Here is a 14324-nt window from a genome sequence, read left to right as displayed (position 1 = left end):
CAGGTCTTTGCCTCCTTCCTTTCTGTGACGGCCTGAGGAAGTATTGGATTGATCCGACCAATACACCCAATCTGCTCAAGCATGCAGAATATTTGTTTTTCTTCTTTTCCTTGTTCAGTTGTCTAAATATTATTTAGTTCCACTCCCGAGCCGGATTTGTCAGCAGGGATTTTGCCTGGCATGTTTTCACTCCCCATTTACTGATCGCCGAGTCCTTCCAATCCTGGATGTTTCCACTTTTTTTTTTTTCTTTCTCTGAACTGTTTTTTTTTTAATGTAATTTGAGGATTGTGCTCACTTGTTGCCATCTGCTTCCCTGGCTTTTTCCCATGCAATTTGAAATCTGTTATTAGTCCAGTACGACCCCTGAGCCGATTCATGCATCAGCAGGCAGATGTGGGTTTAGACCTTTGTCAGGCAATTGCAGGGTGAAACTGCTGGTAAAACAAACATGGCGTGACGTCATCTATTCTGGTGTCTCCTGCTGGAACTTGGCTGTTTGACTCTTCTCTAACCAATTGAAGGTTATCTGATACCAGCAGCTCAATGTCATTCCAAGGGGGGTTGGCTTGGATTCAGGAAGTGATTAAAAGGTAGCAGTTGGCCGGTCTTCCATCCAATTGCATTTGCCTACACGTCTTGCTTGTTTCTCCTAGCATAGTGTGTGTTTGTTCTGTTAATGCCGTCCATCTATAGAAAGGCTGTCTGCTGTGGTTTTAGCTTGCCGGTTGTAAGCATTGACCTAGAAGAGTTAGAGCCTCCATCTGCTGCTATGTGCAACATGAGCCACGCTTCTAGGAACGGCCAAGAAATTCAATGCTACTTCCTGTCCTCACCTTGTGCAAACAGGGGGGCAAAATAGGTAGCATTTCAGGGAAAGTGGGGGAGGGGGACACTTCTGTGTCAGGATTCTTGTTCAGTAATTACGAGCAGGGACAAACGGCTGGCTTCAAGGGGAAAACAAATGAGGTGGCCTTCGGGACTTTTTGTTAAATCTGGCCTGATATATATTTGCGTTTGCTCACTACCTGTGTGGAGCAGAAATGAGGCCCTTTGTCCTCTGTGTCTGACTCTTATAACAGCACAAGTATCACAACGCTAGTGTGAATTTTAAAAAGGCAAGATAGAAAGATGGACATCTTTTAATCTGAGATTTTAAGTGTCTTTGGCAGCATGCGGTCCTCCTCCTGATGAAAATGTTTCGTTTTTCCTTCTTGGACAGTGGTTTCGAGTGATCCGACAGGAAGATGGATGAGCTCCAGGATGTACAGCTGACTGAGATCAAGCCGCTGCTGACCAATAAGGTGAGTTGCAGCGAGAACAAGTTGATGACAAGCTGCAGAGGCGACAACATTAATTTTTTGTAACCATACACATAAAATGAACAGATGTGTTGTCTCCTAAAAATGAATAAGCACCCACTACAGCACTCCCAGGAAAATACATACGCTAATACACTAGTCATGCATGCTCTGCAGTGCTGTTCATCAAAGTGAATTATTCATATATGCTCAAGTGTAAAGGGAATGGGGGGGCGGCAAAAGGGGTTGTAGACAGAATGAAGCAATGAGAGAATACGTAACAGAGGCAGAGAAAACAGTCTGGCAAGGAGGTAAAGAGATCAAAGGAAAAGCTAAAAGAAACTCATCTCTTTTATTTCTGAAGCTTGAAAGTTTGCAGCGAGTGAGGGACAATAAAAGCAGAAAGAGACAAGAAGCGCTACCTGTCTTTCCTTCTTCCCGCCTTCATTCTCAACGCCTGATTAACTGATTAGAACAATAATGATGACGATGATGATGTGTCTGTTTTGTTCTGTACCCCGATCACTGACGCAGTCAGGAGCATATCGTGCCTCAGAGGGAGGAGTGTGTGATTATGTATCGGCTCTTAGGGGATTGCGTCACCTCAGGGGTGGATTTGAAGAATGAGAACATTTTTCTGAGTGTGCTCTATGCCAGTTAAGGTAAATGTATTATGTTAGAAGACAGAGTGGGGGAAAATGCATCATGGAAATCATTGAAATAGAGGAGACTGGCACTGACCTCTCACTCCACCTAGTGGTCAGCTCATTAAACAGATGAGTCTTCAAAGTGGATTGAGATGATGTTGATGATGTGATAACAATGATGAAGGAGGATCCTCATTTCTGTAAAAGTGGTGGAAACTGGTTCTGACTGCCAACTGATAATTTCTTATTACACTGGTCAAGCTCAGAGCACCTAGGTAGCCAGCGAAGGTTATAAATGTATCCTGTCATTTAGTATGACATTAAAGTGCCTTTAATAAAAGCAAAACAGGCCTGTTAGCTTTGGCCAATCACAGTGTAGTTCATATCTTGGTTTTCTTTAAGGTCTGATATTTATAAGGAGACCAAGCTGTCAGTATTTCCAGTTAACTTGTTAGATGTAAAAGAAATGGTTAAGCTGAGTGACTTGGACAAGACTTTTTTCCCCCTTTGTCTTGTGGCACCACGTACCACAGCTTTACTCAAGCCTTTACTGATTTTTAATATGTAGGTCGTGTCTATGGCACGCATAAGTGGCTGCTGTTCGTTTTAGCTCATCATTGTAACCTTCATTGCACCGTCTCCCGTCCCAGACTATGTAGAAGAAGCTGTTTAAAAGTCTCTTTAATATGTTGAGTCACCTGACTGCAATCAAGATGCCCTGTAAAGTGTGATGATTGACATGGTGCAGTGAATCTATCCATCCATTTCTTTAACCACTCCAATAGAGATTTTGTAATTCACCCAACATTAAAAATCAAAGCAACCCCATTTACTTGCATTACATTCATCACATCTCAACATTATTTCATTATAGTGGTGGATTTGTATCCAGATTTCTGCTGCACAGGCAGTTAGAAGAAGAAAAGGACCGCTCTGTAGAAACCATCTCCGTTTAAAAGCATGTACACCCCACTGGTCTCTCCTGCAACTCAATCCCAGTGGCATCTTTTCTGTGGTCGGCTGCCCACTCAGGCCTCAAACAACGCAAATTAACATAAAAACGTCAGAATTGTGCACCATGACATGTATTATGTGAAGCAAAGACTTTAGTTTCGATGCTGTTAAACTAAGGAGCTAATGATAAGTTATCAACAGCTCCGTGAAGAGCTGCATGAATGTCATGGATAGAAATGTAATCAGACATGGGTTATTGCCATTTTGTCTGCACACATGTATACATCCTGCACCGCACTCCCATCCATCTGGTGGGGTTACCCAAACACATTAAGAGTGATTACCAGCTTTAGCATACTGCGCTACATTTAACTCTCCTCTTTTCCTTTTCACGCAGAATGCACGCAACTTTCAGGATTTCGACTGCCAGGTAAGTGTAGCTCTCTGCTCCCACTGTTAATGTAGCATTATGATTCATTCTCAGCTCCACACTGCTGAACCCATGCATTCTTTGTACATCCGAGCACGTTACTCAGTAATAACACGCACATTTATGGATGCCTAATGCAGGTGAAAGGCGTGTTTGGTCCAACTTGCTCCCTGCGTTTACTCTTGACACCGCTGACTGTGACAGAAAGGACAAACCAGTAGTTATGTGCTCACCTGATTAAAATTCTGCTGCTTTTGCTAATGGCCATCTATTTCTTTGGAGGCAAGTGTAGTGATCATTTGCAAATGAGGACCTTTTTAAAAAAAATTTGAATAGTGCTTTGGCTTTGTGCTAATGACTGAGAAAGCACACTCACTTTATTCTTTGCATAAAGCGATACAGAAAAAGATTATGTTAAATTCATATCAGGTTGTTTTTTTGAAGAATAAACAACTGTAGCACCTTCCTCAGTATGATTTTTTTTTTTTTTTTAGTGCCTGCCTTTTTTACTATATTTTACTCATAGTCAAGCCCTTTTATGTGATAATGTAAAAATAATTGTCATTCCAGAAGAAGAGTTATTAACTTTGAGGAAGCAGTTTTCCAGATCCCCCCTTTTTTTATGTCTTAGAATGAGGAGCGGGCTTGCCAGCCTTCCACCTCTTGGGCAGTTTTCTTTTTCTTGCAACGATTCTCCTGCAGGAGGAGGAGTCACGACGCTGGGGAAAGCTCTGTGCTGTGTTTTAATGGCCATCATGACTGCTAAGGGTTAAACCTTTCATCCCTAGCTCACTTTCTGCAGTCACGCCTCCTTCCAGCATCTCAGCAGAGCTAAATATAGCCGACGCAGGCGGGGGAAGAGAGTAAGCATGTTAGCCGGAGCAGGCAAGCTGCATGCTCCTTAGCATCCTGTCAGAACTATTATTAAGACATTCATGTGCGTACAATCCTGCAGTCAGTCAGCTGCTCGTGTTCACCGTGTAATCTTTTATTACCACTTTTTTGTGATTCCCTTTGAAGTCATGCTGTTGTCAGTTACAGAGAGAATTGAACCTGAATCCGTCCCACTGGTGGTTTGACCTCATTTGCCTTTCAGCCATTATGACCTCACATGGTCACACTCAGGAAGCTCAGGCAGTTCACAGTGTAGTGGTTTTACACATTCACCTAACTAGTGAAAAATTCCCAGTTTGATCCTGAGAAGATTGTTTTGGGAACAGTAACTGGTGTAAAAACTCTTCCAAATCAATCAAACCGCTGTGGCGACCCCCTGTGAATAAGGGAGCGGCTGAAGATGGGAAATTGCTAAAAAGGGTGCTGATGATGGATCGTGAGAAGGTTCAATTCTCTTAAAAGATTTATAGTGTTAACAAACTGTGCTGGTGTTCCTCCTGATTTGGTAATCTGGCCATTTGGCAATAGACGTGATGGAGTAAATATCTTGTAAATATTTAGTATAACACTGAACCCGTCACGCAGCGTAATAACACTAAGATAAAAGGAGAACACACCCTATACAAGACATCAGACCTGTGTGGGAGGGGTCCTGCCTGCCGCAACATCACTCTGAGCCGTGACATTCCAGCAGCTGGAGGATGAATCCAGCTGCTCTCTTCCTGCTGCTAAAGCTCCCACCACAGGCAGTCCACAGGTACTGCAGGAGTCGTGCCAGAGCTGTGCATACCTGCAGAGGAGGACAGTGATGGTGGGGTGGAGTCAGGGAACCTAAAGGTTCAAACTGCTGCAGCTTTGTTTCTCTTACAATTTTCTGCTTATGCCAGGAAAGGGAGAGGAAGGTGTGTGACAGACTCCTCAAACCCAGAATGCTGACTGTGCATTTCAAAAATAGTTTTAGTGTCATGGTGTTGCTGCAGTCTCGCACTGCTATGTTTTTAAGTCCATTTTTTAAACTTTTGCTTAAGCTTTGTTTATTGTTTCTATATATGTATAGCGTTTTATATATTGTATGCAGTGTGTAGGTTTTTACATTTTCAGGGAAGTGTGTACTTTTAAAATAGCAGTTTCTCTTTATAACTTTGCCCAACTTTCTCATTATTTAGTCTGTGGCTTTTCAAATCCTCACTGTCTCATTATGCGCACTAGAGGGCGCCACGAGGCTGTTCGATAGCTCCAGACATGTGACAATTTAAATGGAAAAAAAGAACCTTAACTGTGTTGGTAACATGCTGAGCTGCCATGTGTTGCTAGAACAGCTTTCTCATCTAGTGTTGTGAAGATGACTGTGCAGAAAGCTTTCTGATACACTGGACGGAGATCTTGTGGCTGTGTAGACTATAACATATGATTAACACAATTGTCATCAAACTGACCGTGTCACAGGTAAACAATGTTTTGAGCTGGTGCATTTTAGTATACAAAAATTGGTTCAAATCAAACCCTACTTTCTGGAAATGATGCAATTGAGCTAATCTCTGCAGATCATAGTGTCACTGTGCGTCTGTATGACTCCTCAGGCTGCAGGGGGCTTTGCTGATGCACATGATGATTCAGTGCATGAAATGACTACATGTGTTTCGCTGGCACCCTCTGTGGGTTAAGAAAGGAAATAAATCAGAGAAACTGGTCTACAACCAAACACGCTGCTATATGATTAACCAATAAAGAGACCCTGGTCCTTATAACCTCACAAACTCTGTGTCTACATGTTTGCCATTGGCTGCACTGAGCACCCCGTCAAAGGCGTGACACCCTGCACCGTTAGGAGTTGTACTGATGGTAGGAGAGTGAGAAGGAGAGAGCAATACACTACGTGGATCAAATGACTCAGCAGCAAGTTTAGAGGACATAAATCCTGATGATGTCCTGTTTTGATAGTAAGGGGAAAAGGTGGCTTGCTATCTTTTGCTCGTAAGCCTGGAACGCGAGGAGTCATTAGCCAAAGCTCAGTGTCAGAGTCACTACTTGACAGTCATTTACATGATTAAGTGGTGCCTTGAATGAGCCAACATCCGCAGCAAAGCTATTGCTATCGTAAGCCCTCCTGCTGCGTTATACGCTAGTCCACTCTTGCTGTGAGCTGGATCTGATTATATCCACTCACACGGAGATATTTCAGGGTTCTAAAGCCATTCGGATGAAATGTGATGCAAAAATAAATGTGGATACGGTGCTTGGCGACAAGCAGCCATTTTGCTGATGCAGAAAACAGCCCAGGGCGAGCCGTCAAAGTCAGCCTCCTCTCCTCATCAATAAGACAGCGTGACGTCAGCAGCCTGCACATTTTCCTGGACTGCATTCTTTGTACCCCATCACCCCGCTTCCATTCCCCCCCTCCCCCTTTCCTTTTCTCCTCCAAACCCCGCCCTCTGCCTCTACCCACCTGACCCTCCGCAATCCAATTAGAAGAACCAGTGACTGGATGTATGGACGCACTGTGACTACCAAGCACAAACTGCAGTCTCACTCTCCTCCCCCTCTGTCTTTTTCCTGCTCTCTTTCCCACCTCTTGTCTCCGTCGTTCTCTCTCTTGTTCTCTCTGCATCGTATCCATCCCCCACCCCTCCTGCTTTCATTCAGGTTACTTTTCCTTCTCCTCCTCACTCCATCTGCTGTGTCTTTCTCCTCCCTCTCTTCCTTCCTTGTCGCTACTGCTCTAGCTGCCTCACCCTACATCCCTCACTTCCTACCAACGCTCCCTCCCTCCTCCTGCTCCTTTCTGAGGGCTTCAAAGCTGCCCAGCGCACACTCACACATAGCATTACACCACTCCTCTCCTGTGTGGGAAAACCATGTCAGCTATTCTGGACCTGGACCAGATTGCATGCACTGGAAATGAAGTGGTGAGTGACAAACGTGTCTCGCCTGACTCGACACACCTGGCTCTGTCCGTGCTTCAAGGAGGTTCTGGTTCAGATTAGGGGTGTTGTGGTGCTGTTTCTCCAAAGACATGCCGACAGCAGCTGGCTAAACGAAGGGAATAGCTCTGGGGTCTGGCTTTGATGGGACTCGTGCTCTCTGGGCAGCTGCTGGTATGGGGTGACCATTTGTTCAGTGTGTGCGTGTGCGTATGTGCGTGCAACTACAGGTCACACAGCGTCCATATGTGCAGCCTGCACAGTCTAAAGCTGCTCAGGGTGCAGTTGTGCATTTTAATGTGATGATATGAAAGATGCTTGTGTTGTGCTCAAGTGTTTTAGGATGTGCAGCTGCTTCATCCTGTGGATGTGCGCCTGTCAATATCCATCAGCTGGTTGTTGGTAACTGTGTGTGTGGATCTCACATGTTTGTTTCTGCATGTCTTCATCATGTCTTTCCGGCGATGAGTGAATTGCTGTAGATGTTGCGTTTTGCAGGTGTGCATTGTGTTCTTTTTTTCTGTTATCACAGGGAGGTCACTCACCACCCACCCCACACACCGTGACAAGAAACCACCAAAGCCACTGTAGCGGGTTGTTCCTTCCCCGCAGAGTCCTTGAGTTTGTTGTTTCAGCCCACTGCTTTGATGGCACACACACTTACTGTGTGTGCTGCAGGTGGGGAGGGTCGTGTTAGTGTCAGAAATGGATGAGGTTGGCCTGTACCCGAGATGATCCCGGGCTCTGTCCACTTGCATGTGTGCACTTAAGTCATTTACAGACTGCTTGGTGTTTCCGCCCAGTAATGCTGCTCCCAGTGGTGATTGATGCCTCTCCTGGCAGGGTGGAGTAAACTGAGAGGAGGGATTGATAGGCAGTGAATTGCGGGAAGAAGATCAGCATGACAAAGTGCTCTGTTCTTTTTTTTCATCTCACTCCAACTCTCTCACCATGTTTCTTTGAAAAATGAGTACTCACCCATTTGTGACACCAGAAAGGCCCCTCTCCTCAAAGCATAAAACCTCTGCTCAGTATTCACATTTCACCTCCAACCCAGCCCAAATGCCTTAACGTACTTTTTGTCAAAATGCTAGCTATCATGAATGTATTAAAGTGGGGAAAAGGTTGATGCCATTGCAGTGCTCTCCTTCTTTTTTCCCCTCTCTAGATGTCCAGCCTGTCTCTGTCACTCTTTGCTTTCATGCTTTATTTCCTCCGCCGGTTTACCTAACACATGTTAGGGTGCACGTATAGCACATAGACTCAACAGAATACCAGCATTTGAACAAAGTGCATTTATATTGTTTCTCAGAGCAAAGCACTGAGTGTCCTTGACTCTGTCCTTGTCTAAAAAACCTTAAAGATTCTGCAGCAACACAGCCTTGGTGAGAGTGTTTTTTCACCTTTAACAGGTTGTTCTGTCACCTCACCAGACCGAGGTTACAGAATCGCTTCATTAAAAGCCCTTCGATGAGGGCAGAGCTTCCTGTCAGCAGATAGGCTTTCTTTAGGGTTTGTGCCATCTGAGAAATACAGGTTATAATGAGAAGCTGTTTTGTAGCTCGCTATCTTGAGCATCACTTTGTGGTGTTTTTGAATGCAGTTTTCATGTGTTGTGCGACAGGCTAATCGCTATAGCAACTCCCACTCAAAAGCAAATATCTCACGCTGTTGCTGACATGATGAGTATTTTTCCTCTTATTATAGATTGCAGATGTAAGTCAGTGCAGTCTCGCCCTTGAGAATTAGCCTTTATCTCTGAAGATACTGGGACACATGTCCGTCAGTTAAATGCAGGCGGCCGAGATTACGCAGGGGAAAAATGGCAGCGTACAGTCAGTCACACTCCCCTCTTAGCCTGTCAGCCGTAACCTGTGTCTCTCTTCCACTCAGGCTCACTCTCTCTTTATTATTGATGACCAGTGGGCCTTCTGACGAGGCAAGCGGATGAGGCACCACCCGCTGTTCTGTGCAGCACAGACACCCTAGCGTGCATGCATGTGGCTAGAACGTGCAGGGTGTAGTTTGCAGCTGCAGATCATGCTGATCTTGGGAGGTTTTGTGCATTGAAACATGATGATTCGGTGATTCTGGGGGAATCTGGGAAATGCATTTGCCTCTTCTTGTGTAGTTTATTGTTTCTCTTAATGTCACTTCCTGCCCTGTCTTTGGATCCTGTAAACAATATTAAGGCACTGTTATTTTTGCTGTGTCATCGTTAAACAGTCTTTCTTTTTATCTTGATCATCTTTCTGGAGCTTCCACACAGATTAAGTGCCAGGTGAAAATATGTTGAAGCCTCTTAATGTTTTCCTTTGTAGAAGCGGTGTGTTTAAGGTACTCGAGCCCCCTGAGTGTTCGACCCAAATTGTAAAGCAACAGAGAGAATGAAGCCAGTATGAACACTTTGAATTTTAATGGGTCTTTTTTTTTTTTTTTTTTTTGCAAAGACATTGAGTGAAGACAAATGATGCTGGCATTTTTGCAAAGTCATTCTTGTGAAAAGAACTGTGAGGTTCAGACCCTTGGATAGAAAGACTGTTTTCCTGAACTGGCCATTCAGTGCTTTGTTTGTCCGAGGGCACAGGGGATGTGAGCTGGCGACAAAAGGTTTATCCTCTGCATGCCCAATTCAAGATATAACCCAAATGTCTTGTTTGTTGTGGGTTGTTTACTTTAGTTTGTGTGTGGCTCCATGTTGGAGCTTTGATGCAGACTTCAATCAGTATGCTAGAAATGGCTCGTTTTAGCTAAAATGTTGCCTTTATGTCTGCCTTTTGGGGAAATGAGACAGAAAGCGTCTTTGTTTTGTGCTTGGCAGAGATGAAAGAGAAAAATCCCATACAACAATTGTTCTTCTTTTATTTAGATGATTTTTGGACTCTGCTGGAGTTCTGGGGTAACGCTGTAACAGCTATAACAGAATTGTTGTCGTAGCGGTCATATGTGGAAGCTTTTTATCTTTCCACCTGTGTTAGTCCTGAACTATTTTTTTCCTCCTCTTTGGCTACAGGAGCACGACATTGAAACGCCACATGGCGTTCTCCATGTGACAATGAGAGGCGTTCCCAAGGGCAACCGACCCATCATCCTCACCTATCACGACATCGGCCTCAACCGTGAGTCGGCCAAAAATAAGCTCATCAATATGCAGTGCTCTGTTCTTTGCGCCTAACAAAGAACGTTAACCCCTGCACTGTCACATTTTATGTCTACGTCTTTCCACCTTTCTAGACAAGTCTTGCTTCAACACCCTGTTTAACTACGAGGACATGCAGGAGATCACCCAGCACTTTGCTGTGGTTCACGTCGATGCGCCCGGTCAGCAGGAGGGAGCGCCTCCCTTTCCCAGCGGGTGAGTGTCAGACTGGTTTTGCACGCGCCGATGAACGCGTACATATTTATTCATATCAGTGCTGTTGAGAGAGTTCCAATCAATTTGTGTGCATAGAAAGGAAAGTGAGCTGTTGGTTCATTTTCTAATTGAAGTGCAGTCATCAGCCAGTCTGTTCCTGAAGTATTTAAACTTATGAATGAACTTGAAGGTAGCATTTTCCTTACTGCTCGCGTGGACTCACATGTGTCGCTCGTGCCCAGGTATCGCTATCCAACCATGGATGAGTTGGCCGAAATGCTGCCCTCTGTGATGACTCAGTTGAAGTGAGTGTCCCCTGGCTGATAGCTAATTATTGCTAAGATGATTTTGCCATAAATGAATTATTCATCTTCAGCCACACACTAACGAGCAGTTTCTTTATAGGGTGAACAGCGTGATCGGCATCGGCGTGGGAGCAGGAGCGTATATCCTCACCCGCTTTGCGGTAAGTCCACAGCAGGACCACAGCGTGTAGACTCACCCCTCCTTATATTTCTGTTCTTCCTTGCCCTTGATGTCTTTATTTGTGTGATTCTCTGTCTCGCCTGTAATAATTAAAGGTTTTCAGACCACACAGTTTGTCACACTGAACGTTAAAGCCTCCCATCAAGCCCACACAGGGCATCAGGTTCCTCTACAGTCTGCTAGATATGCCGCCATTCCCCAGGTGATGAATCACCTTGGTTAAATATCTCTCTCTCCATTGCTACTGCTTTGTTTCTGCATTTGGTACAGTGCAGCTAAAATAAGCACAAGCTAGCAGAAATATCTAGAAGTGACATAGAGCAGTGAGGGAGCTCTAAAAAATGAATGATAAAAAGAGAGGATGGTAAAAGGGGAAGGTGTGGAAATGAGGAATTGTAGAGTTGTGCTCTCTGTGGACAGTCTGTTCTTATTTAGAATTAATGAGGAAAAATTGATTCTGAAACGCATTGCTTGCTTTAACTGGCTTGGAGCAAAATGTTTTCCCATGATGGATTTGCAGCAGATGCTGCCGTGCTGCATTAGCATCGTGTTGATGAAGCAGCAGCCGCCGCCCTCTCATTGGATCTTAGATTTCCCCAGATACTCTCTTTTTGTCTACAGGAAGTTCTAAAGCTGCACCCCTTGATTTAGAAGTGGTTTGTGACTCCATCATCATTTAACAGAACAGACATGCTTCACTTTTAATCATGTTTTTGCTTCTTTAGAGGACACGCAACATCATCAAAATGTTACCAACTTGTTGTTGTGAGGATGTAGCTCCTGGGAGAACATTCCCTTGTTCAGATGCTCAGATTAAACTACAATATGATTTAAAAATGATAAAGAAATTAATAAACAAAACAAAACACAGGGAGACATTTTTGTTAAAAAGCTCTCATCCTCGTGCATCTTTACTTTCACAGCTGAACAACCCGTCCCTCGTGGAGGGGCTGGTACTCATTAATGTCGACCCGTGTGCTGAAGGCTGGATTGACTGGGCTGCTTCAAAGGTCAGTATTTCCGCCTCATCGATGACCAGGATTTTCATCATATATGAAAAGAGAAAATGCTGCCTTCTGAAGACTAGTCAATACTAGTCAACTACCTAGTTAAAAATTCTATAAAAGCTCACCCCTCTTGGCTTAAAGAACAAACACTGTGTTTAGTATGGTGCTCTCGCTGTGAATATTCAACAAGGTTGTATGAGGAAGACATTCTTTTACTGTGATAATAATATGATGTGTCGTTTCTGCCATATACATTTAAAACATCACACTTTTATGAGCTGTTATTAAAGTCTGAAACATGGCAAAGAGGAAAAGTCCTGAGCAATTTCTTCCATTTACGAAGTTTATAGCACTCAAGAGTTTTTAAAATGCAGGTATATCAGCTGACATAGATATACCAGTGAATCTAGGGACTGTGCATTTATAGTAGCAGTAAATCACTTCACAATCATAAAACTTGAAGATTGCTATGTCAGTTTATTTACTTCTAATTAGTCCACTCTCCAGAAATAAATCAGATCTTGTTAGTATCTTACCGCGGCTCGTCTTTCTCTTGTGTGCAGCTTTCTGGATGGACCAGTAACTTGGTGGATATCGTCATGGCTCACCACTTCAGCACTGTGAGTCTGACTTATTGCTATGTAGTTCTCCTGACCTTTTCTCATTGAAGCTGTGAAACAGCAGCTGAACCTCTGGAGGCTTTCTTTTCAAATTTCCCTCGACACTTTTTTCTCAGACATTTGCTAATTATTTTATCTGTGTCCTCTCAGTTATAGAAACTAGTAGATTGTGCCATGTCGATCACGCTCTCGGTTTATTAATCCGTTCTCAGGATGAGCTTACAGACAACCAGGAGCTGATTCAGACCTACCGCCTCCACATCGCCCAAGACATCAACCAGGACAACCTGGCCCTCTTCTGTGGCTCCTACCAATAGTATGAAACAGTTCATGGTTATTATACACTATATATTAACTTGTATTTTCAGTTTTCTGCTATATATTGTTACAGTTGCGTTTTCATAGCTTAGATCCCTGATAAAGACAGGCACGTAGCTCTGGCTGGGAGGGAAGGAAAAAGGCCCACTATAAGATAAATAAGGATTATTTTGAATTATGAGTCATTCGCAGCTGCTTCAGCCGTCTCTAAGAATAAAAATACAGAGTTGGTAATGAACATAACAGGACACATTTAATATTAGGTTTTGCAGTTGCCTGTATTTTTGCTTATTCATTACATTTATGAGAACTTTTATTAACAAAGACAGTTAATTGCTGTGGAGTAAAGCCTAAATATACAAGCACAAAAAATGCAAAGCACAGAGGTCTAACGAGATAACGTCCTTTTCAGCTTCTCTAACACGTTCTCATTTTTTCCCCTTGTACCAGCCGTCGAGACCTTGAGATCGAGAGGCCCATAGTGGGTCTGAATGAGGACACGGTCAACACACTAACGTAAGTCTATGAGATCAAGATGACACAAATATACACATTGGGCTGTGAGTGCATGGCGTGATTTGAGAATATCCACTCCTCATTTATTCCAGTTGCCCTGCTTTGCTGGTGGTCGGTGACACATCACCTGCTGTGGAGGCCGTGGTGAGTGGTGCCGGTGGTGCTTACAATCCATCATCTCAGTGCGCTAAGAAGCTTGGGGAAGGATTTGTTATGCCAACAAGCAGCGGTTCTTCATCACTCAGTGTTTGCCTGTCTTTGATGTTGCAGGTGGAGTGCAATTCCAGGTTAAATCCTACCAAGACTACATTGCTAAAGGTGATGCTTCTGCACTGCAATTTCTGACATATGAGATGTATGATATTCATATTTATAAATGTGATTTATTGATGAGACTGATAATGTCCTCTCAGATGGCTGATTGTGGAGGCTTGCCCCAGGTTGTGCAGGTGGGGTTTTTTGTCTGTTTGTTTGTTTTTAAATTATCGAGAGACGTGAACGTCATCTTGCTCTTTTCTTGGAGCAACACGATCTTCTAACTTTTTTTTCTCTTGCAGCCAGGAAAACTTGCTGAGGCATTCAAGTACTTTGTCCAGGGCATGGGCTACAGTAAGTGAAGATGCTCTTGTTTTTTTGTTTTGTTTTGGGGGTTTTTTGTATGTGCCTGAAGGGTAAACAGATCTAACTCTAAACTGGTTTAAACTGGCTTGCTAGTAGTCAGTGTCCAAGAATTGTTTACAGACTAATACCTGTTTGAACTGACGTGTTTGTGGCCCAGGCGCTCCACTGAATTTCCTGTTGACGTGAGTGCAATGACAAAAGTTACTTAATTGAGACTTGTTTTCAATGCAGTCAGCGAGCTGTTGCTAACCTCC

General features: G+C 43.7%; 1 protein-coding gene across 4 annotated transcripts in view; it reads left to right on the top strand.

The window, feature by feature from the left end:
* ndrg3a (ndrg family member 3a) overlaps positions 1 to 14324 on the top strand; it is a 31358-nt gene that overhangs the window by 14425 nt on the left and 2609 nt on the right. For 2 of the 4 annotated variants that reach the window (XM_005746398.2, XM_005746399.2), the window contains exons 2-15: positions 1223 to 1304; positions 3300 to 3332; positions 10161 to 10266; positions 10382 to 10502; positions 10745 to 10807; positions 10908 to 10968; positions 11912 to 11998; positions 12559 to 12615; positions 12828 to 12931; positions 13384 to 13449; positions 13542 to 13593; positions 13720 to 13767; positions 13863 to 13898; positions 14007 to 14058. In XM_005746398.2, coding sequence (XP_005746455.1) covers positions 1248 to 1304; positions 3300 to 3332; positions 10161 to 10266; positions 10382 to 10502; positions 10745 to 10807; positions 10908 to 10968; positions 11912 to 11998; positions 12559 to 12615; positions 12828 to 12931; positions 13384 to 13449; positions 13542 to 13593; positions 13720 to 13767; positions 13863 to 13898; positions 14007 to 14058 — 943 coding nt within the window. In that variant the 5' untranslated portion in view covers positions 1223 to 1247. Of the gene's footprint in view, positions 1 to 1222; positions 1305 to 3299; positions 3333 to 6754; positions 7133 to 7165; positions 7322 to 10160; positions 10267 to 10381; positions 10503 to 10744; positions 10808 to 10907; positions 10969 to 11911; positions 11999 to 12558; positions 12616 to 12827; positions 12932 to 13383; positions 13450 to 13541; positions 13594 to 13719; positions 13768 to 13862; positions 13899 to 14006; positions 14059 to 14324 lie in introns of those variants that run through there. The other 2 variants (XM_005746400.2, XM_005746401.2) reach the window with 2 other exon arrangements.

The sequence above is a fragment of the Pundamilia nyererei genome, unplaced genomic scaffold (assembly GCF_000239375.1).
Source record: "Pundamilia nyererei isolate P.nyererei 1_Seehausen unplaced genomic scaffold, PunNye1.0 scaffold00178, whole genome shotgun sequence".
Taxonomy (NCBI): domain Eukaryota; kingdom Metazoa; phylum Chordata; class Actinopteri; order Cichliformes; family Cichlidae; genus Pundamilia; species Pundamilia nyererei.
The sequence above is the reverse complement of the archived record's forward strand: the minus strand, read 5'-3'. Positions and strand labels throughout refer to the sequence as shown.